The sequence below is a fragment of the Aethalodelphis obliquidens genome, unplaced genomic scaffold (assembly GCF_003676395.1).
Source record: "Aethalodelphis obliquidens isolate GAN/ISIS:26980383/991018 unplaced genomic scaffold, ASM367639v1 scaffold1, whole genome shotgun sequence".
In the NCBI taxonomy this organism is placed as follows: Eukaryota; Metazoa; Chordata; class Mammalia; order Artiodactyla; family Delphinidae; genus Aethalodelphis; species Aethalodelphis obliquidens.
In genome coordinates this window covers 79,645,952-79,673,945 of record NW_020837945.1, presented here as the reverse complement: position 1 = coordinate 79,673,945, position 27,994 = coordinate 79,645,952, and the positions used below count along the sequence as shown (strand labels likewise).

The 27,994-nt window shown below is 49.5% G+C and overlaps 1 protein-coding gene across 2 annotated transcripts; it reads right to left on the bottom strand.

Moving 5' to 3' along the window:
- Positions 1-1,454: 1,454 nt before the first annotated feature.
- On the bottom strand, positions 1,455-25,468 carry BCL6 (BCL6 transcription repressor). Of its 2 annotated transcripts, none has more exons than XM_027109116.1 (10): positions 25,398-25,468; positions 14,959-14,997; positions 13,967-14,139; positions 11,955-12,176; positions 9,355-10,326; positions 8,623-8,807; positions 7,071-7,238; positions 5,846-5,976; positions 5,594-5,731; positions 1,455-2,662 (listed from the first exon to the last, which is right to left on the bottom strand). In XM_027109116.1, the coding sequence occupies exons 3-10, from the start codon at positions 14,125-14,127 to the stop codon at positions 2,519-2,521; spliced, it is 2,121 nt and encodes a 706-aa protein (XP_026964917.1). In that variant the 5' UTR covers positions 14,128-14,139; positions 14,959-14,997; positions 25,398-25,468; the 3' UTR covers positions 1,455-2,518. The 2 variants fall into 2 exon arrangements, with proteins under 2 accessions (XP_026964917.1, XP_026964907.1); XM_027109106.1 differs by lacking the exon at positions 25,398-25,468 and adding an exon at positions 16,154-24,281.
- Between the last annotated feature and the right edge of the window lie 2,526 nt (positions 25,469-27,994).

The window sequence follows — 27,994 nt, the reverse complement described above, 5'->3', positions numbered from 1 at the left end:
CTTCCCTTTTGTTTGAACTTGAATGCCACCCACACTGTCTGCCCCAGCCCCTCTATTAAACAGTAATGATACGTAAACAATCTCAGAGGCCCTTGGGGAGCAAACCGGCCCCGGGGCCAGCCTCCCTCGGGCCTGTGAATCCTCATTCCTGAAGCTGTCTGTTTTGTAAGTTCTTCTGCCAAGTTTCTGTGGGAGCAGAGGGATCATTTTCTCCCTTTTCAAAGAGCAGGGTGAGCTGAGGCCTCGAGCTGGCAAGTCCTTTAAAGTCATTTTCAAAGGAAACCTGAGTTGCAAGGCCATGTGGCTGGCAGAGGGCGGTGTGACTTTCTGAGGCTCTCTCTGGGGCTTTGGGTGGTCAGCTCCCGCAGCCTTCCCAGCACGTGCTCGGAGCCTGCTGCAGAGACACTGCCAAGGGACACCACTGTCCAGCCAGAGGCCCCAGGGCACAGCAAAGGCTCTGCTTCACGTCCCCACCCCACCGCCACTGCCACCCAGGAACGGAGGAGGGGAGTGAGGACTTTCTCCTCTGCGCCGGTGGCCAGGACCACACTTGTCCTCACCATTCTTACTTCTCATCCATCAAACTTGGTTCTTGAGGTTTTCTGAGGTAAAATAAAACGGGGTGTCAAAGTAAGCCAGGGTGAACTGATGTCTGAATTATGGAATCATAAACAATCTAGTGAATCCAATCCCCTCAGGGGTGGTTGGGAAGGGGACCCAGAGAGGGAATGGTTGTCCCAAGTCCCAGGAGGAGGCGGCTGACTTCCAGCACAGAGTTCTTGGGACACTTCTGCAGGGCTGGAGACTGGCTTGGCTCGTATCAATGCATGAAGTTTCTGGGTCTATAGATGTCTGTCCATCACACAGCAGACAGCAAAAAGTCTCCAAAGACACCAAGGCTGAGGAATGCGTGAGTTGAGGCAGATGCCTCCATACTGTCCTTGGACCCCAGCAGAGAGAAACTGTTTATGAAGCCAGGAGGGGATGAGCCTTCTCACTTCACAGAAAGGGCAGAATCTCCAAGGCCCAGGGGAGGAAAGGACACATACATTGGTGTCAGAAGGGCTATAACTGAGGTCATTTATCTGAAGCTCAGCCTAGAGTGCTGAGTGAGAAATAACATGAATGAAGCTGGTTAAAACAACAACCACAAAAAACAAACAGAAAGAGGAGGGAACTGGCCAGAGATAGAGGCGAGAGGTCCATCCAAAACCCCCCACCTGAGCGCTTCATGACCAGAATCTGCAGTCTCTGGTCCAGCCTGTTGCCAGGGGCCACAGGTGTAGGTCCCTGCCCGGCCGGCAGGAGCAAGCCCCAGCCTCTGCCTTTCTGAGCCCCCGTGGCCAGTGGCGGCTGCGCTCCGCGAGCACCTCCCACCAGGTGAAGAGCTGGGGAAACAGACTCATCCAAGTCTCAATTCCTGCACAAGGAAAAAAATCCCAGAACAAACCGACTTGACTTTTCAACATTTTATTCTTGTATTTGTACAGCTATATTTTACAACTCAGTAATGCAGTTTAGACACAGCCAAACCCTGTCTCCGGAGTAGTTATAACACAAGCATGACGCAGAATGGGATGAGACAAACATTCCCAAAGAGAGCTTAGTTAGTGATAACTCCAAGTCCCTGTGTCTGCCTACACTTCCAAAAGGGATGGTGCGGTCGTTGCCCGCTGAAAACTTCCATGAAAAAAAGGCACCGTAGGACACGTACGGGTATATACAAACCGAAAACTAGAACAAAACTACACAGTTTTCCTTCCGCAGCTTTTTTTGTTCTTTTTTTTTTAATACACACTTTGTAAATTGTAAACCTTCACTTGCAAAAAATACAAATACACTGAGGCATTTTAGACAAAATATTTTCTTACTTATACAGATGCAATACTTAAAATATTCTCTTAAGTGCTCTTTCTCATAAAGATTCTCAGATCCGTGTCTGCCTGCAGATACAAAATCGAGCCTTTAACGCGGTTTTATATTTTTAATATATCTTTTTTAGGTTTATATATATTTATTTTATATATATATATATATTTATATATTTACAACTCTGCCATATATTCCTTCACCTTTGGTTAAAAAAATTAAAGCCCTCTCTTTGATAACATACCGAAGTCTCTTCTTTTAAAAGAATGCACATTTACATACAAAAGAAACATCTGATCCCACAAAACATATACATTCCTCATTTTGCAGACTGAGTCAAGTCAGAACTTTTGCATACTCCCCCAGCTTCGATATATAAAATGATTTTGCTTTTTGCTGACATGGTTCGCCTTACACATAGGAGAAGAAGCAGTATTATTTTCTTAATGTTTTACGGCAGTGGGGGAGGGGAGCGGCCGTGGCTCCCCCTCCCCCCGCCCCTCCCCCACCCCCCCACTCCCCCAGCTATGATTTGCACTAGTGGATGAAAGAGGCACTACATCATGGGATGAACATGGTAAAGTGTTACAGTATCCTTTGGGTAGATTCTGAGAAGGGGCTCGAATGGAAAGCATCAACACTCCATGCTTCAGCAGGCTTTGGGGAGCTCCGGGGGCAGGTCAGTGGCGGACACACGGTATTGCACCTTGGTGTTGGTAATGGCACCGTGCTTCTGGCGCAAGTGAAGACGCAGCTGGCTTTTGTGACGGAAATGCAGGTTACATTTCTCACACTGGAAGAGAACCAGAGGCAAACCGTTAGTCATCAACTCAAGAAACATGTCATTACTCAAGGACCTTGAGAAGGAGAGATTCTCCCTTCAAGGGATGGGGCAGCTCTTCCCTCTGGAAGGCCAGTTTGAGAACCCACATGAATTCTGGCTTCTGCTAAGGGACAAGTAAGCTGTGTACAAATGTCCCTTCCTTGCTTTCCAAAGTGTTGGTCATGCTTTTACCCCACTTGAGATGAATTTCCCTGCTTCAGCTCCACAAGTTCAAGTCTAAACCAAAAATGCAGTTCCGATGCAGACTCCCCAAATTTTTAAGGCTTTCCTGAATCCCTCCAGGATGAAAATAATCCCTCTTTCCTTTGACTTCTGTAAGATTTCTAGCCTTGCCATGTAATGCCAGATAGCCTTGCCAACCCATGCATTAGCATCCTTCTCAGGTAGGGAATCCTTTGATGGTGGTGAGCACTTCTTACTAAACTTTATAATCTTCCCAGTTCCTAATAGAATATACCTCAGACAATTATGCAATAAATCTGAACATATTTGGATAAATGGATTAGAACAGTCTGAATTCATAAAAATTCTGGAATCTAGGATATGCTTAAAAAATAGTTATATTCCTTTAAGTTAGTGTGTACACCTCAGATCAGCTAAGAAGGCATTAGCAAGCAGAGCTGTTTCTTGCTTTGATTCAATGAATGGATGATAATGGTTTTAGTGGGAAAGTTCTTTAAAAATAAAATGGATGACTAAATATAATGGGGTAACCTGATGCAATCCTGGAACAGAAAAATACTTTAGGTAAAAGCTAAGAAAACCCAAATAAAGTATGGACTTCAGTTAATCATAACGTACCAGAATGGGTTCATTAGTTGTGATAAATGTACCCTAGTAGGAAGACGTTAGCAACAGGGGAAAACTGGGTACATACGGGAACTCTCCATACTATCTTTGCAACTTTTCTATAGATCTAAAACTATCCCCTAGGGGCTTCCCTGGTGGCGCAGTGGTTGAGAGTCCGCCTGCCGATGCAGGGGACATGGGTTCGTGCCCCGGTCTGGGAGGATCCCACATGCCGCGGAGCGGCTAGGCCTGTGAGCCATGGCCGCTGAGCCTGCGCGTCCGGAGCCTGTGCTCCGCAACGGGAGAGGCCGCAACAGTGAGAGGCCCGCGTACCGCAAAAAAAAAAAAAAAAAAAAGCACAGAAAACTATCCCCTAATAAAAGTGTAATAAAATATGTTCATATAGAGAATATGTTTTAAAATAAAAATGGAAATATATATTAAAAAAAAGGAAATATATTTAGAAAAATTAAATGGGCAGGCAGTGAGTAGAAAGAGCCCTGGTCTTGGGAGACAAGGGCCCCTCATATCAATGGCACCCACCGCTGTGCGTCCTGAGTGCGGCATTTCTCTCTGAGCCTTGGCTTTTCCTTCTGTAAGGGACTGAGTCAATACACTCTGAAGGTCACTCTTAATTCTGACATTCCTGTGCATCTAAACACCCACAAAATAATTGAAACAGCAAATATGTACTGGACTATAGGCCAAGCACTGTTCTGAACACTTCAGGGAATCTATTAATTTAATATGACTCCATGAGGTAGGTGTTATTATCAGGCTAATTTTACAGATGAGGAAATTAAGGTACAGAGGGGATAATTAATTTGCCCAAGAACAAAAGCAAGTAAGAAGATATTCACTCAAGGATTGATAAACAACTGAATGAAAGTAACCACCTTTTCAGGTTAACATTTGCGATATGGGTTAACGATTCATTCATTCGTCCTTGTGCCCATCACGACCTAGAGCAATGCCATAAACTCAGCAAAGCCAGCCTCATCTATAACAGTAGTTTCCACATCTGTAAACCATGGGACTCTTTTTTCAAATTAAATGGAAACTGGAAAGGGAAAGAGACTGCTACTGTCTCATTCCCGTCCTGTCCTGCGGGGTTGCAGAACCTCAATGATTGAAAGAGCACAGTTTGAAAACTGCTCATCTACAGCATCCTCACTATTTCATAGAGAAAGAAAACTGTGGCCCAGTGAGAGGGTCAGGGTTTGCCCACAGCCCTAAAAAGGGTCATTGTCAAAGCTGGAATAAGAACCCAGATATCTCAGCTACCTGGCCAGTATCTTTCCCCTTTACAGCAGAGATCGGCAAACTGTTTCTGTAAAGAGCCAGACAGTAAATATTTTACACTTTGTGGGCCTGATATTCTCTGACACAACTACTCAGCTCTGCATTATAGTGTGAAAGAGGCCAGAGACATACGTAAACAAGTGAGCCTGGCTGTGTGCCAACAAAACCTTATTTGTGGACATTGAAATTTAAATTTTATATAATTTGTATGTCACAAAATATTATTCTTTTGATTTCTTTTTAGCCATTTGAAAGTATAAAAACCATTCTTAGCTCATGGAATTTCAAAAATTAGCCCACAAGCCATAGTTGGCTGAGACCCTGCCCTAGAACACTGTGATTCCAATGGCCCGATCATGGCCTTTCGCTGCTGGTCACCTGCAGTTGCCTTTTCTCTGTTTTCTTCCCTTGTATCACCACATTCTTCTGGTTCTCCTCCTACCCTATTGACTGCCCCTTCTCAAACACCTTAGCTCCTCTGAAGTAGACATCTAGCCCAGTTTAGGGCCGTGCTGGAAGCACTCAATAAGCGATTGTGGAATGAATGAATGACTCTGATATCTATGTATTCACAATCCAGACCTCTTTCCTAAGGCCCGGATCACCTAGCCCAACACCTCCACTTTAAAGATGAGCAAACGAAGACTCAGGCCAAGGTCAAGCTGGTTGTCTTAGGACCATTCGAGTTCAGTGGTCATCCCACTGAGATTAGAGCAAACAGTCCTGCGGCCCTAGCCCTCCCTCCGCACCCATCCCAGGCCAGCCAGCAGCCACGAGAGGCTAACGTACATGGTAAGGTTTCTCTCCCGTGTGGATTCGCAGGTGGCTCTTCAGAGTCTGAAGGTGCCGGAAACGGGTGCCACAGATTTCACAGGGATAGGGCTTCTCGCCAGTGTGGATGAGCACGTGGGCACGGAGGTGGGCCACCTGCGCAGGAGAGCAAAGAGCGAAGTGAGAGGCTCTGCCGGGGTGGGCTACAGACACGCCGCAGCCTCTCAGCGGCACCCGGGGCTAGGGTCCTTCCCCACGCCCTCTGCTCACCTGGACAAATCTGGCTCCGCACGTTTCGCACTTGTAGGGCTTCTCTCCGGAGTGAATTCGGGTGTGGGTTTTCAGGTTGGCTGGCCGGTTGAACTGGGCCCCGCAGATGTTACAGCGATAGGGCTTCTCACCTGTTACCGAGAGAAGGGGAAAAGGCAAGCCACACTCAGCAGAGGTCTCCACAGTCCCCGGGCCCTGGATTTCAAAGCAAGCTGCCCTTCCTGGGGCCACTTTGGCTTTCCTTCCCTTGGAAGATGTCAGAGAGAGGCGTCAGGGGTTGGCCACCCCTGCCTGCCAACCCTCTCTTACACACGCACCAGCACACCTCGCCCACGGCCAGGCTCAAGAAGCAGGTGGTGACGTGGAGGGAGGGAAAGGACGCAGGGTGTGGGACAAGGAGGGAGCGAGGTTCCAAAAACCAGCCTTTTCATGGGGATTATCTAACTGTGGGATGTGGACATGTCACTCTCCTTCTCTGGGCCTCAGTTTCCCTCTCTGGGACCCGAGGGGTGAGTTTAGACGACCTGGAAGGCTCTTCTAGCTCTTCCCTTGGGTGAGACTGATTCAGTCATCAACCCACTCCCCAGAGAGACACAATCAGGCCGCTCTAGTTTCTCTCCTTGAGAACAAACACGCTTTTCCGCTTGTGGCAACTACAGCTGGATTCCATTTGCACGAGAGCTGGGGCCCGAGTTGGAGTAGTTGCTCAGACAGAGGAAACCAATAGAAGGGCCGAGCCTTCCTTCATGGAAAGTTTCTGGGATAATAGACCCATTTAAAATACCAGGAGAGAGTCAACTTTGGACAACAATCAGGTTATTAGACGCTACCTGGGAAAGGAATGTGCGTTGATAAGGAACAAGCCCTTAGAGGGAATCAAGAGGCCTTTAGCGTTTTTCTGATTTATAAAAACCGAATCGACTTTGCCCCTCTCAGCCAGTTTCTTCCCCTGTGCAGTGGGATTAACACTTCTGACCCCAGCAAAGGTGGAGAAGCAAGACAGAGCCTGTCAGAGGAAAGACAAAGGATGTGGGGAGTGGCTGGGTCACTAAGCAAAGACGTGGCGGGGCTAGGCCCGCACTCAGGCCAGGGCAGCACCTGCCCCCTGCTTCACCCCACAGGGCACCGAGGCCCTACACTGCTTTCTCGAGAATGCTCTCCCCGTCCTGCCCCTGGGGAACCCTGGTGAGCTCAGGGAGTGGGGGCAGGGTGTACAGGGCCATACCCGTGTGGACGGTCTTGTGGCTGGCGAGGTTGCCCTTGTAGCGAAAGGAGGCCTGGCAGCGGTCACACTTGTAGGGTTTGTCACTGTGGGTCTGCAGCGTATGCCTCTTGAGGGAGGCCTCCTCAGAAAAGCGGCAGTCACACTCATTGCAGAAGAAGGCCCCATTTTCTGTCGGAGGGTGGGAGGGGGCACCAGCGTCAGCACCACAAGGAAGGGAGGGAGGGCTCCGAGGCCTCCCCACTCTGGAGCTCCCCCGAGGGCCAAACTGAGCCCCCAGCGCCCTGTCTGCCCAGGGTTCACGGGAGCCCAGAGCAAAGGGCCTGTGCGGATTCTCTTTTTCTTAGCATTTAGAGTCTCGATCGTGGAGGCGAAAGGAGACAGATTTGAATATTAAGGTATAGGAGGGAAACTCAAACCCACAGGTACCCACGTGGCCTGCGCCAGCTTGAGGAAAGCTTGGCACCTCCTTCTCTCGAGAGCTCTGAGAACTGACTTTCCTTATCAGGTCATAGTTCTACTTACATTCATACACAGAAGCCCTCGGGTAAGACAGCCTCTGTCTGTGTCTCTATCTCCAAAATCAGGATAATAAACCCCTGTCCTGCCTACCTCGCAGGATCACGTTGTATAACATAAAGCATCATAGGAATGTAAGATATGAATCAAAGTCAAAGATACTCTGAGGTCATCAAAGGAGGAATTAATGATGACCATGGTCACCCTTGCACCTATCTGGACTTCATGTCTCCCAAACAGTTTGAGATAGGGAGACCAAAGATGATGGTGGAAGTAGAAACACAGGCCCAGAGAGAAGGAACTGGAGTGTAGAGCAAAGGCAAATGGCCACAGGGCCAGGAGGGGACAGTCCCTGCTCTCCCAACTATCGGTCCATGACCCTGTGCCAAGCCTCTGAGTGTAAATAACTGATTTTTTCTTTTGTTTTAACAATTTGGAAATGACACATCATGGTTGTTTACCCCTGAAGAGGCATCACTGGGCTATCCTGTTACAGACAGAGCTGGAGGAAGAGGTAAAAACTGGGGAGGCCAGTCACACACTACCCAGAAACGTCAATTAATTATCAGTTCAACTAATCGAATTCAGCTGACAATAACTGAGCGCCTACTCTGTGCTAGACTCACTTGGCCCGATGGGAAATGCAGGCATGAATAAGGCCGGATGCTTCTCCTTCTGGAACGTACAGCCTAGCAGGGTGAACCAACATGCACACCAATCGGTTGGGGTCCAGTGGGCCTGAGAAGGCTCCGGGAGCTAGTTATAGCCAGCCCCACAGCCAACTTTGCTGGAAGGAAGCTGAAAAGGCTGTGTGGTCCTTCTGTAGTCCCCCAGATTAACTCAAATTCCCCAACCCTTGCTTTGGTCAACTAGTTCCCTACGAGGTCAAGAGCGGGACTATGGGTTGCTGATTTAAATGCCATTGGACTTCCAACCAGGGGCTTCTCCCAATCAATGACAACAGCGTAAATAAAATGGAAACACAAGGCCTGTGGAGCAGAGGCAGAGGCCAGGGGAGGGAGGGGAAGGAACTCACCACAGCTGGAATCTGAGTACTCAGACTGGGTCTCTCCCAGCTCCTCGGGGAACGTGGGACCAGTGGCGTGGAGGCACATCTCTGCGTGCTGCGGGGACTGAGAGCCACAGGACGTGCACTTGGGGGCGTGCAGGTAGAGCGGAGAGTGGCTCTCACTGCTGCTGCGTGGGGAGCCGGTCAGTGACCTGTGGGCGGGGAGGAAAGGGCCTCAGCAGCTGGAGCAGGGCAGAGCGCTCTGCCTGGCATTTTTGCATCCCCTCTTCCCTGTGCTCAGGGCAGCCCAGAGGCCAGTTGGAATCTGACGCCACAGAGTTATTTATCCCCAAGCCTACCTCCAAATAGCAGACACATCGAGATCACTGATGGGGGCCACACTGAGCCCAAACTCCACTCCTGGGCCCAGTTTCCTCCCCTCAGTGCTACAGTCCACAGCCTCCCTCGGTCCAAGGCACAGTAAGAGGACTCCCCCCTGCCACAGAGATTGCAGGAGCTTGGGATTCTTGGAATGCTCACCTACCATGGAGGGGAATTCTCTCTCTCTGTGAAAATATACCGAAGCTCAAGGTCCTTCCTCACTTAGGCCAATTCAATCAATAGGCCTTGGCCCATACCTCCAATGTGCTCAGCATTTCAGGCAAGAGCAGAACACAGCGCCCTGCACCCATCAGAAGTGACCCCAGAACCCTGCCCCGGTGAGCCCCGACCCCAGGTCCGGACTGCCTGTGAAATCACCTGTTGACGATGTTATTGAGCCTGCTGGCCTGTGGGATGGTGGAGTCCTCCCCACTGGTGCTGAGCTTGGTTGGGGACTGGAGGTCAAGGGTCTCGGGCTCCATGGGCGGCTGGCAGGCCGCTGGGGCAGTGTAGGCTCGAGGGGAAAGGCGGCCCAGCTCGGCCTGCTCGGGCCCCTCTGGTTTGGCATTCTGGTTGAGGCTGTTGAGCACGATGAACTTGTACTTCTTCCAGTTGCAGGCTTTGGGGTCAGTGGGGCTTTTGGCCGGAGGGGACCCGGAGGTCTGGAGGATGCAGGCATTCTTGCTGCTGCAGGACTCCGTGGGTGAGTTGGGTTGGCAGTCGGACTTCTGGGGGCTCTGCGGGCTCACCAGACCCTTCCGGTTCAGGGGTGCATTGGGCGGCTCGAAATGCAGGGCGATCTCATCCTCCGACGAGGGCCTCTCTTCCTCTTTGCCGGCCTTGTCACAGGCGAAGTACGGGGCGCTCCGGGCCGAGGGGGCAGCAGGCTTGGGGCCCTCGGCCACACTGTAGTGCATATCACTCCGCGCCTCCTCCAGGGCTGCCTCCTTGGGTGAGTACACGTTGTTGTGGCCCACAGTGGGGGAGAGCTCCATGGCCGGCCGACTGTACTCACTGGGGACTGGCCTGGCACTGTCGCAGGGGAGGGTCCGCTCCTTGGGGAAGGAGTTGGCCACAGGCATCCGGGCATCCCGCAGCTCCTCGTCGGAGAAGAGGAAGCTGCTGACCGGAAGGTGGCCATACATGGGGTAGGAGGCTGGCGGCGTGGACAGGCCATTGTACAGGCTGGGCGCGAAGGCTCTGCTCTCACACCCAGGGGCGTTCCTCAGGGGCAGGCTGTTCTCCACCACCTCCCGGCCCCGATAGGCCATGAGGTCCTGGGGCATCAGCATCCGGCTGTTCAGGAAGTCTTCACGGGGAGGCTTAATGGCAGGGACCATCTCTGCTTCACTGCAGGAGCAAAAAGAGAGAAGACCCCGGCCTCCAAATCAGAACCTTCCAAGTGACACTGGTCTATGAAACCACATTTGCACTTGAGTCAGTCAGACCTGGGCAATGTGGCTCTGGAGTAGGGAAACACTTGCAGTTACAAGGCAGTTCTGCTAAAAGTCTAGCAATCTAGCCCACAGCTGGGGAAACAAAGCCCAGAGAAGGGAAGTGAGTTACCCACACAATCAGTGCCTGTTTAGACGTGATTTTGCATGTTTAAGTCCCATATGTATACATATGCATGAATCTATAATTATTCAAATGTTACAGAATATAAAGCTATCAGAGTCCTTATCTCATTTCATCCTTACAGAAGGGATGTAGATCAGGAATTACTGTCTCCATTTTACACACCTGGAAACTGAGCTTCAGGGAGGGAAGAACTTATACGATGTTGGTGCTACACGTTTGGAGGGTCTTTGTTATACTGGTGCCCTGTGAAGAAGGGACTCACTCTATATACTGCCTGGAGCCGTGGGCGAGTTTACTTTGGAGAACAGGCAGCACGTGCCAGCGTAGGAAGCCCTGGCTCTGCAGCAGCCAGACCTGGTTTCCAGTCCCTGCTGTGCCACTTAGCAGCTCTGTGACCTGGAGCAAGTTACCGAACGCTCCAAGCGCAAGGCCTGACCCAGAGAAAGCATTCATAATGATGATCTTGCCACCATTATCACCCACAGGAGACAAAGAGCTCAAGCTGCGTATACTTGAAGGGACATTATGTGGGTGAAAAATAGGCCAGCTCAGTCTGATCACAGTTAACAGAGCTAGAACCAAGGAGTGAAGGTGAAGGGAGCCAGATTTCAACCCGCTGTAAAGAAGAGCTTTCAAACTATCCAAGGGAGAACTGCACGGCTCTGGGAACACTGAGTTCCTGGCTCCTGGAGATGTTCAAACAGAGGCCGCAAACCTTTCTGTCTGAGAAGGGATGCAATTATCCTGGAGTAGCTGAATCCAATGGTTCTATAGAAGTCAAGGCCCAAGTCTCTGTTCCACTTAGCAAAGCTCTTCCCTTCTTTGGCTCTCAGGTTCCTCATCTTTCCGTGATAGTCATGTCTTACCAGCCCTCAGGTAGGGGGCTAGACCCAGTGAACCCTATTTAATTCAATAAATGTTCTCTCTAGTAGCAGCAGGGTGACATAAAAGATGAGTAAAGCAGCCCACAGTCTGGTGGGGGAACTAAGGGGCATATGTAAATAGTTACAGTGGAAGCCTAAAGGAGAACTAAAACATGTATGCAAATAGTGAAAACAGAGGCAAAGTCTAAAAGACAGGCAAAAGGCTTTCAGACACAGCTGAAGAGCTGAGGAAAGAGCAAAGTGATAAGTGCACAAACATCTATGAAGAAGCTGGCATCCAGGCGTGGTCTTGCAGGATGGGTGGAAGGAAAGGGTCTATCAAGTGAATGGAAGGAAGCAACAAGTGGGGAGGCACACGGCATATCTAGGTAGCAGGAGTGTGCAAAAGCAGTGGAAAGGTAGGTTGTGGCGTATCACAGAGGATTATTTCTTCTGTGTGCAAGCATTATCAATTGTTTCCGACCCTGTCTGATCCCTTCCATCTCCGAGGCTTCCATCTAGGCAGCAACTCACCTGGCCTTGATGAACTTCCGGCAAGTGTCCACAACATGCTCCATCTGCAGGTACATAGCTGTGGCCATCACGGCCATGATGTTGCCCTCCCGCAGATTGAGCCGAGATGTGTACATGAAGTCCAGGAGGATGCAGAACCCCTCCGGGTTGATCTCAGGATCCAGGTTGATCACACTGAGGTTGCATTTCAGCTGGTCTGTGAAGATGCTGTAGAACAGGCCACTGTAAGACAAAGAAATGTCTCACTATAACAGACACATAGAAACTGTTATCAATTACAGTCACCACGGACGCTCAGCCCCTCTCCCCTGGACCTAGCTCCAGAGCTTCCATGGCAATTAATAATAGTTGTCATTTATGGAGAATTTACTAAATCCCAGAGAGTCATTACGCACTTACATACACTATCCCGTGCTCCTCATAACCTTGCAAGGTAGATTCTATCCTTCTCTCCCTTTACAAATGGGGGAACTAAGATCAAAGAGGTCAAGTGAGGGCTTCCCTGGTGGCGCAGTGGTTGAGAGTCCGCCTGCTGATGCAGGGGACGCGGGTTCGTGCCCTGGTCCGGGAAGATCCCACATGCCGTGGAGCGGCTGGGCCCGTGAGCCATGGCCGCTGAGCCTGCGCGTCCGGAGCCTGTGCTCCACAACGGGAGAGGCCACAACAGTGAGAGGCCCGTGTACCGCAAAAAAAAAAAAAAAAAAAAAAAAAGAGGTCAAGTGATTTTCACAAAGTCACAGAACCTGTATTCTTTTGGTCTTAACTGCACAGCTTACCAGAGCTAAATTTAGCACTCATTTGCAGTAACTATTTTGAGTTTATATCTTTGGGATAAGCATTTCTTTTCTTGTTCCATCACATTATCCTTAGTTTTTAAACCTTATTGTATTTTTTTAGAAGCAAATTGGGTATTGATGACAAATAAAATGATGCCTACATCTACAGTTTACTGATTTTCTCCAAGTCCATAGACTATCACAAGGTCAATACTCCTAGGAGAGCCAAGTCAGTGTCAAGCCAAGCCTCCAGGTACCATGGTGTCTGGTAGAGGAAAGAGCACTCAGTGAGAGGCCAAAATTCCGGACTGTCATCTGGATTCTGCTCTTTCTGAGTGTGTTGCCAGAAGTGAGCTAGACTTCACCCAGTAGTTAGCTAGGCAACCTTGGGTAAGAGACTTCACTTCCCTGCATCTTGGTTTCCTTCTCTGCAAAGCAGAAACAAGAGTGTCTCCCTTACAGGCCTAGGGCAAGAATGAGAATGTGAAGGGGACAGATTGATGCCTGGCACGTAGTAAGCATTTGGTTAGCGTTACCTATTCTTTTTCTCTCTATATAAACCACTCCACTATTTAAAACAAAGGTGCTTGTTGTAGATGTTGAATAAGTCCTCTACTAGCAATCAAGATCCCTGGCTCTACGTCAGTTTGCCTGTGAATGTCTTCATTTTATCATCTATGAAATGGAGCTAATCGTGCCATCCGTAACACAGGCCACTATGGAGATCCAGGGAGGTGCTGTAACATAAATTGCTCTGAACACTTGAAATACTTGTCAAGTATGAAGAATTAGCCAGCTCACTTTCACCAACTTACATATGCTCGGAAACACCCATAGAAATATAGTCATGGTATAAATAAATACAGTCATAGAAAAAAAAGAGCAAAAGATCTCAAATTAACTTGCTTAAAATATTTTAAAACTCGCTTTCACTTTTCATTTTTTCACTGGTTCACTGAAGTTAGTCTCCATGTTTGCCCAAAACACATCGCTTCCGGAGACAGTATATGCTTTCTTCTCCCTCTATCCCCACAGAATGGAAACTCTTTCTTTTCTAAAAGTATGTTCATTCGTTTGCTTCCTGAGAACCCACTCGGCCAGGCCACGTGCTGGAGATCTGGAGAAAAATGAGATGTGATCCCAAACACAGCCAGAGGCCTCCATGCTCCACGCTGGCAGCCGGCACCATCGCTCCCCTTATATCCATCATCCACCTTCCGCTTCCAGACCCCTCACCTGCAGGCCATGAGGACCGTCTTATGGGCTCGGAACTGCTCCCGGCTCACCACTATGACAACATCCGTCAAGATGTCGCGGCTCCGGAGGCGATTAAGGTTGAGAAGAACGTCACTGGCGTGGCGGGTGAACTGGATACAGCTGTCAGCCGGCGAGGCCATTTTTTTCTTCACCTGAAAGAAAAGGTCAGAATCTTGTTAGTCCTCCAGAACCTGTTTCCTTCTTACCAGGAGTGTGAGAGCAGGTGGCTTAGCCCGCTCCCTTGTGTTTGCTTTTGAACAACTCATGGCCCATCTCTGGGCATTACTCTTCATGTCTGTACAATGAGCTAATAATCTTTAACCAACTTGTTAACAGAAAACCCTATTGGGGAAAGAGGAGGGAATGAATATTTGTTGAATGTTTTTTCCACATACCAAACACGCTGCCAGCATTGAGAGGCAGTGAGTGTGTGACAGGGGAGAGAAAGCATGCTTTGAAGGTTAGCGCATGGGCCATACCTTTTGCAGGCTGTGTGACTTGGAGCAAGCTGTTTTACGGTTTCTGGGCTTCAGTTTCCCAAAATGGGAGTAGTAATTCCTAGGCGGTTGTAAAACTTAGAGATACGTGCCTGGTCCACAGTAGATTCTCAAAAATCGTAGCTATTCTCATCGCCATCTCATTTCATTATCCCAGCCACCATCTGTCTCTCCCCTGCTAGGCTTCAGGATTGTCTGACTGTATCCTGAGCACCTAGCGCCTTGCTGGTGCATAGTAGGTGGCTAAATTAATGGGAACCGAGAAACGAGTAAGGGAATGAGTGATCGCACAACAGTGTTAAGACAGTCGAACGCAGGGGCAAAGGGGTGGGGGCTGGGTGTGACGGACAGGCAATCGGCTCTCCTTTATCTCATCTAATGAAGAGTGGCACCATTCACAGAGACACATACATTGGCAAATTAAAAGAAAAGTTTGTCCACAAAATTGTAAAGCACATAATTCAATTTACTTACCCAATGCCTTGATTCACAGTCCAAAATTTTGCTTAAAACCTGCAGGGAAGATAAAAAAGCAAACAGAAATTGATTTCATGAATGTAAGATTGTCCACTATAGTCTTATTTTAGGACACACATATTTAGTTTTACTTTGATAGCTGCAGCCTGCCAGCTGGTGCGGTTTTACCACAAGCTAGCAAACATTTTTCCCAGCTCGGCTCTTATGGAAACAACGGGCATCCAAAGCCATGCGATAATAATGTTTTTACCCTGAGTACTGGGAATACAATTTCATACATTAATTACATATACGTAGACACATTTATTTCCTCTCTCAGAGTAAAAAATGTATGCCATCCAAAGGCCCTTGAGTTTATGGGAAAGAAAAAAATAATAAAAGTGATGCTTTCAATACTAATGAGAATGATCCTTCAGGGGCCTAAAAACTCTGGATGCGTTTCAAAACCTGCTAAAATATTCTCTTTCAAGGCCTAGAATGACTCCACAAGGCCAACAGGGTCAACATCTTTATCCCTATTTCACTGATGACAAAACTGAAACTTGGGTTCAAGTGGCTTGCTCAGGACAAACAGCTAGGCAGTATTTCCTGACTAGCTGAAACACTTAAGACAGAATAAGGAATCTGCAGAATACAGCCTGAGATGGTATATCTACTCTTCTCTCCTTTTTTGAAATTTCCCCTCCCATCCCTCTTGGGCCTAAGACCAGATACAGGGTTACAAACTTCCGAGTTTGTGCTTCCCCCTGCTGGTGAAAGATTTAACTGTGAGGTTTAGCTGAGAACCGGCCAGGAAGCGCTTAGGAAATATAGACCCTCTCCAAACTGGTTTCTCTAAAACAAAATAATTTAAAGCATAGGTGAAAGACTATCATTTATGATCACATGTGGGCTGCAAAACAGAACAATATTTGAAACCACACACACCCCCCTTGCCCGACTTTTTTTAAAGTGTAGCCCTTTAGAGTTATCTTCCGGGTAAAGGGGCCCGAGGCCAGGGAGGTCATATTGGGCCACATAAATGGTGAGTGACCTGGCCCTAGGTCTTCTGGCTTAAATTCCTGTTCCCTTTCCAAATCAGCCTACGTGCTGTAGAACATGCAAGACAGCACCCTGATGTGGGTGAATCTCATTTTTAAGTTCCTTCCCTCACACAAGCACTTTGCCCCCATTCCAGGCTGCTGAGTCTTACCAAATGAGCACTCTAAAATGAGAGGTTTCCTTGAGTCTGTAACCAAACACTCTGACATTTCTCTGTGGTCCCAAGTGCCAGTCACTCAGTCTCATCGGCTTCAAGGTTAATGTGTGCATGTGAGTGAGTGGGGATGGGGGAAGGAAATGGGGGAAGGGAGAGGATAGAAAAAGACAAAAGAACCTATTTATTTCCTCCTCTCCCCATTCTAACTCAAGATGGGCAAAGAGAGATACACTGAATGGGTCCTAACCAAAGTCCAAGGATGGTCTCCTTGGAAAACGAATGCGGAAGACACATGTGAGGTTTATTTATAAACCTTCCCCTCTTCCCCCGTGGAAGAGATCCCTCAACCCTTCTGGAATACCTAAGGCTGCCCTGGAACAAGCTTCAAACACCATCTTGCCTGTGGATTTCCAGTCACAGACTTTGGGAACCACAGGAAGCCCAGATTTGCCATTTCACCTTGACAAGTGGCAATGACTCCCTCCAGATGCGGAATGAAACAAACAAACAGAACAATTCCCCTGGGTCCACTGTCAGCCAGGCCCTAGGCTGGCCACTTTCCACTGTAAACCTCTCGGCCTGGCTTGACCAAAAACAAGGCACATACACTAAGGCCCCTGTCCTTATTAAGTCCACTCCTTTCTCAGCTAGCTTTGTCTTCGGAGCCCCACAACTAGTGAGTATGTGGGTTACAGTGGGCGTGGGCAACGCTGCCGCCCTCTAGATGCTGCAGGTGTGGGAGCACTACAGCATCTGGTTTGGTTTTGGGGACCACTCAGCTCCTTCCCATCCATGATTGTGTCTGATAACAATACCAGCCCCCATTTGCTCGGAGGCCACCGAGGCTCCAGGGGATGTCTCGCCCAAGATCTCAGAACTAATTCCAAGCAAAGCCCAGGACGAACGCCGTCTCCGAGCTTCGGCCATCCCACCAATGCCAAACGCAAGACTCATTCCACAGAAACAACCAAGAGAGCAGAGCTGTCAAGGAGAAACTGACATCTGCAAGGGCCCAGACGTGGGCTCTCCCCACCCCAGCCAGCCCCAGTCGCGGAAACCACCAAGTGAGAGCTAAACATGGTCTTTTTCACCCCACACACTTTCCCTTTGGCGCTTTCCCTGTGTATTTTCAATGAGGCACCTTGAGAAGGCAGATCCTTTAAAGGGTCTGAAGAAGAAAAGAAGAGGGAACTCCCCCTCCAAAAAGTCGAAGAGAAAGAAGACAGCATAAAGGAGAGGGAGAGAGACAAGAGGTGAGGAGAGCAAAGCCATCCAATATGAAAGACCCCAGCCTTTCCCTCCCGCCTCCAGAGGCAGCCCCCGTCTCTTGCTCACACACAAGGGCACAAAATCGAGCCGTGCGGCCAGGGCAAGCCCGCGCAGATCCGCAGATTCGCCCACCCCCATCACACCGTACCTGTCTGCCAGGGACCGCCCACCCCCGGGCGTGCTGCCCGCACCGCGGCCCGTCCACCTCGAAGCCCCCGCAGGCGCGGCGGAGGCCCGGCGGTACCCCGGTGGCAGCCCTTAATTTGGTTACATTCAAAAAAAACTTTTCGTGCACCTCGGTAACGAACATTATGTGTGCCTTTTTTCTTTCTCTTTTTTTTTCCTGTTACGCCGTCAAGGCAGGGGGCAGTGAGGGGAATGGCACAACCCTCTCATTCCCGGAACGTAGTCGATCTCAACTCAGCGGATTTCAAAGAACACTCTCTGCCTATCGCCGGCTCCAACGAGAAGTAACTTTCCAGGAAGCTGCCGGCCCGGACGGCCGCCAGGATCGCAGCCTGCGCCGCGCGGGCCGCCGGGGATTCACCCGGCGAGGTTGGCGGAGGGGGTGGGCGCCCGGGGAGGAGGCTCGCGAGGAATACGGCACACTTTCCCCTAAATACCTCGTCCGCTCCCGGTCCAGAACTCCTACAGTTCACCTAGTTCAACCCTTTCCCCATAACAATTTTATAAATAGGGAAAGTCAGGCACAGCTGGTCTAGAACCCAGGATTTCGCGTCCAATCCCCGGCTTATTTCATGACTTCAAGTTGCCGAATTCCGGTGTTTGTTTGCCTGGTGTGTCTTTTTTTATCTTTCTTTCTCTCATTTTGCTTGCCCCCCGCCCCTCCCCCTGTTTTAAAGGGAGTGGTTAGGCGAGGCCTCAAGGTAAAAAAGATGGAATCCCGAGGACTGAGGGTCTCCATCCAGCGCTGCCCAGCCGAGTTGGAGGAAAACTAAACCGAAAGCCCCTTCCGCCTACGTTGGCAAGAAGGCGAACCCAGCTCGGCTCGGTTTCCGCCTAAGATCTTTAGAATAGGAGCTGTCAGGCCGAATCTGGCCAGATTTCGGAATTTCCGAATCCGATTTCTCCGAAACCATAGAGAAAAGGTCGGGATTCGGCAGGGCCCTGGGCGCAAACCCTATCGCGTTCATGGGCGCGCTCCAAGGTTGCCTCGCCTTCCCGTGGCCTTTCTCGGAATTATAATCCCTGGGCGCCATCGCCTAATCGGTCTCAGTATCGGGCTCCGAGGGGCACTTTTGGGGGCCGGGAGGTGGGGAGTAGGGGGCGCGAAAGATGCAACCTGTAAGGCCGCAGTCCACTCCTAAAACTGGCGGGTAGCGTCACAGTGCGCCGCGCATCACATCAGCAGCGGAGGCGGGGTCAGTAAAGACTGGGCCTCTCTGGCTTCATAAAATCCCACTTTCTCATCCCTTCGCCCGGTGGGATAAAGGTGAAAGCGAAGGCTGAAATTTAATATGGGATGGGATGAGAATCTAGGAAGGGAAGCTAAAATTAAGTAAATGCATTTATTGGAAATTAGGAGGCCAGTGGTTCCAGGACTAGCTCAAACCTAATCATGTTTTACCGCTGCCTAACACTAGAGGGAGCCCTCCATCAAGGCTTAAAACCGACAACTCCTTGTCGCCCCGCCCCTCCTTCCCATTGACCTAGTTTAGACACAGTCTCCCGATTCGGAGAATGCCTTCCGCCCTTCCCCCTTCAATATCCCGTTCGGGTTTTGGATTATTGGTCATCTAATAACTCCAATAACTCGTTGAGAAATCCAAAGGAGAATGTGGAAGTGCGGAGCACTCTTTAGGGGCAGGGACGGGGGATCTTAATAAGGTTGGAGCTGCCGCAGTGGAACCAGCATCAGGGCTCCTTTCGGAGCGCTCCCTTTCTCCGCAGCGTCTCAGCTAATGAGCTGCTCGGGTCTAGCCATGGTGATCTGGAGGTGGCGGGGTAGGGTCAAAACGCCAAGTTGTTTTTGTTTTGGGGGAGAAACACTCCTCGCGCTCTTGGCTGGGGGGCGGGAGGGTAGGAAGACAGTAGATGAAAGTGAATTTGATAACGCGGTGGCCTTGGCAGTCGCTTTGGGTGACCGAGGAGGTGTTCAGGGACATTATGTCCTGACTTTCATTTCTATCACACTTCCTGCCAACAGCGCTCTTGCAAGCCTGCAAGCTTCTAGGAAATGCAATAAAATAGAGGGATGTGTTTTATCATCAAGATCTGAAGAGGAGCTGCAGAAAGGACGCTCCCCAGGCGCCCAGCTCGTGACAGCCTTCCAGAAAGGGCCGGCAGTCGATGCCAGCCGACCACGAGCAAAGATATTTTGGCCATCCTGGCTGGACCGGGCTCGGCCTTTGCAAAAAGTCTGGCGGGAGAGGGGGGAGGCATGATCTCCCCAGACAAACAATGCCTTTAAAAATCCGATCTGGACAGAAGTCAGCCAAGGTCTTTATTCACGTTAATGAAGATGGAAGGCACTAACTGTCCTTGGAAAGCGATGAGTCAAACTTGACCGCTCTTCAAACCCGTCCCCAGATTCGTTTCCAACCCGAACAGAGGCGCGTTTCTCCGACGCGGCCTCCAACAGCTCCCGCAGCGGGAGAGGCGGAACTCGATTCCGGCGGACCAGGGCGGTGGAAACAACGGCTTCTCCCGCGGGTGTGCGCGCCTGCGGTCGCTAGGGGCCGCCAGCACTCGGTCGCGCGTTTGCCATCTTAAAATTTGAGCTCCGAGAAAGAAAACTTTGCTGAGAAGCTGTTGTGGATTTCACTCTGCCGGTCCATAGGACCCACACACACACAACTGATTTCTCGCCAAGCCACTAAATCAAAGTTTGGAAAGAAGGGGAAGAGAGCTATTTCAGGATCCAAATGTGAGCCTCGGGAGCAGCGAGGTGCATCTCTGCAAGTCTAGGGACTGGGCTTTAATCACGCCCTAACACAACGCACAGCCCCCTCCCAAGAAATAAGACTCCCACCCCTGAGCACTACCGTAGGCTTTTCATGTCTGTGACTGAAAATCTTGGGCCATGCTTTCTAAACAAATTCCTCGGGGACAGCTGGGGAACCCTTTCCAACAATGGTTACCTAAGAGGTTAAAATCATGGCTCCCTCTGACTTCTGCTCCTTTCTCTTAGATAACTCAAAGGGGCGGAGATAAACTCGCCTTTGACTTTAAGTCACTGACCTGGAATTCAGAAGCTTAAAATCTGGTTCCGGTTAGGTCACTAACTCGCCATTAACCCTCTCATCAGGCCTGTTTCCTCAACTGTAAAGCGATATATGTCCTAGAGCCCCTGTGGCATCCCTCCAGTATTGACTTTTCCGGGGGAGAGGCCGCAGAGACTGGGAAATCGTGTTTTCAGAATCGGGTACTTTTCGGTTCTCTTAGCGGAGACAGATGCCCGTCGCTGAGTGGCTGTGAATGGAGCAAGCATCCGCAGGCTTTCTAATTTTCATCCATCGTACCAAAACTTTGGAGGTTGGGTGTCATCCTCATTGGAGGGTACCCTCCCCTCTGTCAGTCCTAGCACCTGGTTGGGATACTTGGGGACCCGTAGGTGACGCGGTCGGTCCACTGCCCTAGGCGGGGAACTCAGCCAGGACCCACCACTAGGTGGAGGACTCAGTCCGTGCGAAAATCGCCGCGCGACCACAGCCTTCCACACCCGACTGCCCCCCACCTTTTTGCTGTTGTTGTCTCTTAAGGGAAGGGGGGGGGGGTGCCTCCATAGGGCAAAGCTGGAAAACACTGAATTTACTAGATGTAATTCCTTCTTCCCGATGCTCAGGCCTCTAGCAACCAAAACGCGGTATCTGGAGCTGCGTTCATGTAGTATACCTTGATTCTTCCAGCCCGAAAGGCTGAATGTATTGGGAAGAGAAAGAAAGGGTGCACATGTCTTCAAAAAGCAGAAGGCAGTCAACGGCATTACCAGAGCTTTCTACCAAACACTGGTCGACCAGCAAAACAGTCGGGAATAAACTGATTCCCACGTAGAAAAGGGGTCCTGGAGGCCAAGGGCAGGCTTAACAGCGCTCGGCTAAGCCGGGGATGGGGGAGTGGGGATGAGGTGGTCTTTTGGTGGGGCTCTCGTCTCAGAGTGGGAGGCGGGGAGGGTTGGGAGGAGCCGTTCCTGGCTTCCAGTGGGGCGAAGAGAAACCGGCCAGCTTTCCCACAACACAGCACCCTCGCTCGGATCACTGCGGTGGCTTTCCCACTTGTTGCGCAGTGCAGGCAACTGGCACGCGCCACACTACTTTGACTCCCAGAGGACTCCAAACCCGGCTACGGATCAGCCTACCATTGCCCCAGTCCATCCACAAACCTCCCTCCCCGACCCACCCCCGCATACACCATCTTCAACCGCCAGCAAAACTACAGGACTTCCAGTCGCTATGGTTTTTTACACCAAAACATTCCTCCTTGTCTCAATATCAGACAGACAGCAGAATTCGGGTGCCCTGAGAGGTCAAGTCCAAGAGGGAAGGGGGGCTACCTCCGCCAGAACTCCCCTACTTAAAGCCAACCAGGCAAGCATTCCCGAGAGAGAGAGCGCGCGCGCGCGCGCGCACACACACACACACACACACACACACACACACACTCGAACTACTTCGCCTATTATGACACCATCCTAGCTTTTCTCCCTCCTTTTGAGAGATCAACTACAAAGTCCTTGTTAAAAAGCTACTTTTATCTCCCCTTCCTAAAGAAAAAAAAAATCCTCAAAAGGTCATTTCACAACATTTTTCAAATATTTGACTTTTGCAAATAGATAGTTTCACCCACCGAGGGGTGGCGCTGCCGCACCACCTCCTCTGAATCGCTAAATTTTTCACAACAAAGTGGGTTGTGAGTGTGGCTACCCGGCAAAGGAGAGAGGGAAGGAAGAATTTTGACATCTAGCCATGGCTACCATTTACTCAACCAATAACTGGAACTCTTTAAGGCTCAGCAAACGACAGCTTAAGAGTTTGGAGTCCCATTCCTGTCAACCAAACCCACAATAAAAATGGGACAGGCTTTTCAAGAAAGCAAGGGGTAGAACCCTTCAAAACTGAGCACAGAGGAAATGGCCAATTGGAGAATTCCCACTTCTAGCTGCCTTCTTCAAGTTGCCCGGTTTTTACAAACAGCTACTAGCCTTATTGTCACTATCAACAGACCCTTAAAACCAGTCAGTGCTTGGGCCTGCACTATTGGAAATCTTCCAAATAGGATATTGGAACCTTCTATTTATAAGTGGGGGGAGGGAGGACTATTTCCCATCTTCAGGTTTCTATTTTGGCCTGAAGACTCAACTACAGTCATTTTAGCAAGGGAATGCCCATCTCCTGGTACTCCCTTTCCATTTCCTCCTCCCCCAGAGACAAATATCTTTTCTCCTTTTAAAAGAAAACACATATATTTTAAAGCAAGAATGTGATTTCACCTCGTTCCTCTGAGCTCATGTTTGCTACCTCCAGGAATAGCGGGTGGACTAGGGCCAGATGAACTTCAACTTGGGTTGCAGATTTACGAGGCTCTGTTCCTGTGCCAAAGGCTCTTAGTAGTAAATAATGAGCAAAATAGATACCTGTCTCCTGACAGATCCTGCGGGCCCCCCTCTTACTTTTTTTTAAAGTTATTTATTAAAACCACACACACCTTGCAAAGAAAAAGGGAAACTGGCAGTCTCTGTAGAGGAAGCCGGTGGCATCGCTCAGAGCCACAAACTGTATTTCTAAACAGCCCTTTCCCTGGTTCCTTCTCTCCTGCCCCACTTTTTTTCTTTTTACTTTTTTTTTAAGTAAAAAAATGCATCTACTGACATTTTACTTAAAAAAAAAAAAAGAAAAAGACTAAAGCATTACAAGATTTACCTCCTGGAAACTATAAACTGAACAAAAAATCCATAAAGGATTAAATCAGTTTCCTGGGGGGGGGGGATGACCAGCTCACAGAAGAGGTCAGGGACCCAGTAACAGCTCTGGACTTTGAGCACCCACTTTGGGGTCATTCCTTCGGCTCAGCTGTCAGGACCCCCACCACCAAGTCAAACATTTCGAGAAAGTGCACAACATAAAAAGGGTCTTTTTCATGCTTTTTTTTTTAATTTGTAGGTTTGTGTATTTGTTTTCCATAGGATAGCTTTTAAAACTCATTATTGCCACACTAGTTCCATTTTTGGCCAGAGTTCCAAGATAATACGGCATCATAAAGGCAACGCAATCCACAGTTCTCAAGACGTTTACCACGGTCACTGCATCCGGCAGCGGGGTGGCCACTCGCTCCCGCTGCTCCCCAGCGCAGCCGATTTCCGAGGCTCCAACTCCCCACCCACTCCCTCCCCGGGCCGCCGCCGCCGCCGCCTTCCCGCATTCTTACTCCCTCAAGGAGAGCCACAGGTTGCAAATCCAACCAACCTCGCAATCCGTTTTTGCAAAATCACTCACAAAGATCTCCCGTTCGCGCCCGCGCCCCCTTCTCCCGCGCCAGATCCCCCAGCCGGGGCCACAAAGTGCCCTTCTCTCCTCCCGGGTCTCGCACGTAGGACCGCGGGCTGGGGCTGTTTGTTTTTCCCCTCGCCCAGCGCAAGGACCTCGGGAATCTGAAGCCTTGACGCCGGCTACTCTCCGGCCCGCAGTTCTTGTTTGTTTGTTTGTTTTTACAAAGCCTGCACCATGGGAAAAATAAAATTTAGGAAAGCGGGGGAACAGCCATTGGGAGCTAACACCGAGTCACGAAGCGCCCAAAATACAAACACCGCGACCGCCAGAAATCCCGCCACCTTCCCGCTTGGCTGGGCCGTCCTGCGAAGGTTCCCGGAGTCCCCGCACGCTGAACAGCACCGCAGGTGCAAACGCGCACCCCTTTCCCACCCACCCCCCAAATCCCCGTCCCGCCACAAGCTTCCCTCCCCACGATGGGGTGAGGGAGCGCGCGGGGCTTCCCGACTCTCTAGACTGCAACCAAGAAAGAATAATTTTCAAAGTATTCAACATCCCCGCCCCCAGGCAAGCTAAACCTCCCCCAAAACGCAGGGGAAGGGGACACCAAAACACTCGGATCTCGTTAGGAAGATCACGGCTCTGAAAAGAAAGAGGAGAACCCCATACTTCAACTGGGTTTATGAAAAACAAAAAATAAAAACAAAACGAGGAGTTCGCTTGCATTTTTCCTCCCAAATCTCGGCTCGGAGGTAGGGAATCTAGAGGACCAAGGCCGGTGGAAGGGAGCCAGCGGGGCGAGCGAGCGGGCAGCCTCCCTCCTCGCCTCCCGGAGTGACCAAGAAGGACGTGAGAGGGGAAGGAAGGAGAGGCGAGGGAAAGGAGGGAGGGAGGGAAGGCGAAGCTGGAGCGAGGGAGCAAGGAAGGCAGTTTGCAAGCGAGAAAAGAGGGAAAAAACACAGCCGCACGAATCCAGCGAGATCACAAGCCGTACGCAAGCAGCAGCAGAAAGAGCGAGAGCGCTAGCGCGCGTCCTCTCCGCCGTCTGGGGCCAGACAGCCCCCAGACTTGCCCGAAACACCACCCCCCCAAGCACTGTCTCGTCCTTTCTGCTCCGGCCGCCCCCTAATTCCCCTCCTTCCTCTCCTCCACCTCCTTTTCAAAAACCAAAACAACACAAGGGAGGGTGGCAAAAGCCTCCCCAAACCGGCCAATTCACTCAAAGACAACAAGAATAAAATAGTAAATATATAAAAATCTATATCCTAGAGTGGGAGAGACGTGGGACTAATCTTCGGCATTTATTTTAACACCTGACAGCTACAATAAATAAATATATACATTTACATCAATAGATACACATAGGAAACTTGTAGCCAAAGCATTTGGCAAGAGCGGAAAAAAAAGAATTAAAAGGTAAAATAATGATCATGAGCAGCGGCGGCGGCAGCGGCACCAGCGGCAACAGCGGCGGCGGCGGCGGCAGCAGCAGCAGCAGCGGCGGCAGCAACAGCAATAATCACCTGGTGTCCGGCCTTTCCTAGAAACTTCTTGCATCACCACTTCTAAGAACCCCAGTTCTAAGAATCAACAGAGCTCAATTCTCGGAATTTGAGCTGCGGGCCTTACCACTGCTACGTGGCAGGGGAGGACTCGGTGTCAGCTCTCCGCGACTTTTGCCTGCTTTGGCCCATAAAAAACCCTCAAAGCCACAATATTTTCCCACTGTCCGGCATATTTCGGGTTCCTCACAGGCTGGGCGTCTCGGGCTTGGAGGTTTCGGTGTGAGGCTCGAGGGGCCAGACGGCGGCTCTCCCTCCCCGGCCCCCGGACGATGGTACAGCCTGCTCCGCCACCGTCACGTGGGCGCCTCCTCTGTGACGTCGGCGTCTTTGCTGTAGCAAAGCTCGGCCTCTGGAATTCTGAGAACTAATTTGCTATTCGGTGACATAAGAGGGGGAGTGCGCTTTGCTTTCCCGGGGTCTGGGGCTAATTCCTCCTCTCTTCCCCGTAAACTCAGCTCCTCGAGCTCAACACACAAAAGGGAGCGAGAGGTTCGAACCTTTGGGAAAAGTCTGTTATATATAGTAGGTTTCGAGGCGAGTAAGAGAAAAAAACAATAAACACCACAGCTCTTTCCAGCTAGAATATTAGGCACCACGAGAAAAATATTTGCCAAGCAGTTTTCGGTGGGTTCATTTGCTTTATTTTTATTTGGGACACTTTTGTTTTTTGTTTTTTTTTTCCTTGTTGGTGTGGTGGCTCGGGATTTGGGGTTATTGTATTTTGATGGGTTTCGGATTTTTGCTTCTGATTTTTGCCTTTTGCAACTTTGTGATGTTACGTAAATCATAGGATCCCGCATCGGTTGGATTTTGTTTTGAGTGTTTTTGCCCCAATCTCATCTCTCAAGCGCTTTACGGAAGATGTGTTATTTTTTAATACTGATACTATTGAAAGAAGCTTGAATTTTTTGTCGTATATGTTACATCCCAACCCCCATTTTTTGGGGGGTGGGGAGGGTACAATTTTCTTTCTCCCCGTGGACTTTTACTGAGAGGACGCTCCCCTGCACTTGAGAGACATGTTCAAAGGATTTGTTTTGGTTTGTTTCTTTCCAGGACAGCAAGTGGTGGGTTTACTCTTTCTGTTATTGTTGACTCTTAGGAAATTTCTTGCTGCGAGAAACGTGTGTGTATGTGGGTGTGTGTATGCGTGTGTTCTACAAAATTCCGTGAGCCAAATACATGTTTGTGCTTTGCATTTTCTTAAGGTCTTCATTCCGCCCCCCCTCCCCCCGGCCCAGCTCGCTTCAAGGTCGTTGTAAAAAATCTCTCCTGTCTGTGTTTAAAGAGATCAGCCGGAGGGAATTCTAAAGGCCTACCGTGCCAGTATCACAGATACTGCGTGTGTTTAGAACAGACTGTGCTACAACTACAACGCGCTGCACGCAGCACAGTCCTCTTAGCTTTAGAGCTGAGTTTCGAGGAGGAGGAGGAGGAAAAGGGGGAAATCTTTCTTTCTTCCTTACTTCCTTTCTTTTTAAAGGCAAATGCAGTGCAGAATCATTCCACTGTGGGCCTTGGTTTGTTTATTCAGAACTGCCAGTTTCCCTATTTAAATATTGGTTGGGGTTTTTTCCCCTCCTACTCATCCCTGAATGAGGGAGACTCTTGTTTCTTTTATGTCTCTCTCTTAAAAGAACGGTGTGAGGGGAAAATAATATTTCAGATTCCTCAAGTATTAACCCCAAATGTTTGGACCAGAAGCAGCTTTCAAAGGTCAGGCTGTTCTGAGCCTTGGCTATGAGAGTCCTTCAGGCAACTCATTAAATTACAGACGAGTTCTTAAAGGTTCCGCAAAATTTCTGCACATGTTAATTTCCAATAAAGATATCTCCCAAAATAATCTACCTCTCCCAACCCCAGTTTGGGTTTATAGAACTGAGCAGAGCTATGAAAGACTGCTGGCTGTTTCCTGGGATATTTGGGGTCTCTTTCCCAGAATGCCATAAGAAGTTCAGATCTATCGCTGAAAATGTGGTTGTCAATGCAGCCCCCTTTTGGAAAAGGCTGTGTTGGGGTTTTTAAAACCAGGAGAGATCCAAAGGGGTCGACTATTTTCACAAGGGCTGGAGCTTAGGAAATATGCGTAAGTGTCTGTCCCTGTGAAATCTGAATATTTTAATACTTATTGACAGATGAATTACTGCAGTCTCTGCAGAAAAGCCTGTCTTGTGAAGGATTTTTGAAAAATATACACAGGCCTAATGCTGTCACTGTTGTCAAAATGAACATTTTACCCCCAAAGACACATGATGTCATCCAGTGCAGATCCATTTGGCCAGAAGGGAGACTATTTGTTTTTCTGATTGTCCCCTTCCCCCTCATTTTCAAAGCGTTTTAAAGGAATCCCACTGGATTCAAAATGACACCCCGATTTTGCTGAAGTGATGGTCTTTGTGTATTTGTATGGGTGATAATTTTTCTGTCTTTTATGAGTAATAAGAACTTTAGGGTTTCTCAGGTGTCTGTATGGTTTGGAATGTGAATTGTAGGGCTCTGCCCTATTACTGATCCTACAGTGAGATTACTTTTGTGATTTGGGGTCACTTTTCTTG

Excerpts from the sequence above, each read along its gene's own strand:
- BCL6 (XM_027109116.1), bottom strand. The coding sequence starts at position 14,127 with ATGGCCTCGCCGGCTGACAGCTGTATCCAGTTCACCCGCCACGCCAGT. Across the intron at positions 10,327-11,954 it reads CGGAAGTTCATCAAGGCCAG|TGAAGCAGAGATGGTCCCTG; the intron begins GTGAGTTGCTGC and ends TTGCTCCTGCAG. Across the intron at positions 5,977-7,070 it reads CCACAAGACCGTCCACACGG|GTGAGAAGCCCTATCGCTGT; the intron begins GTATGGCCCTGT and ends TCTCGGTAACAG.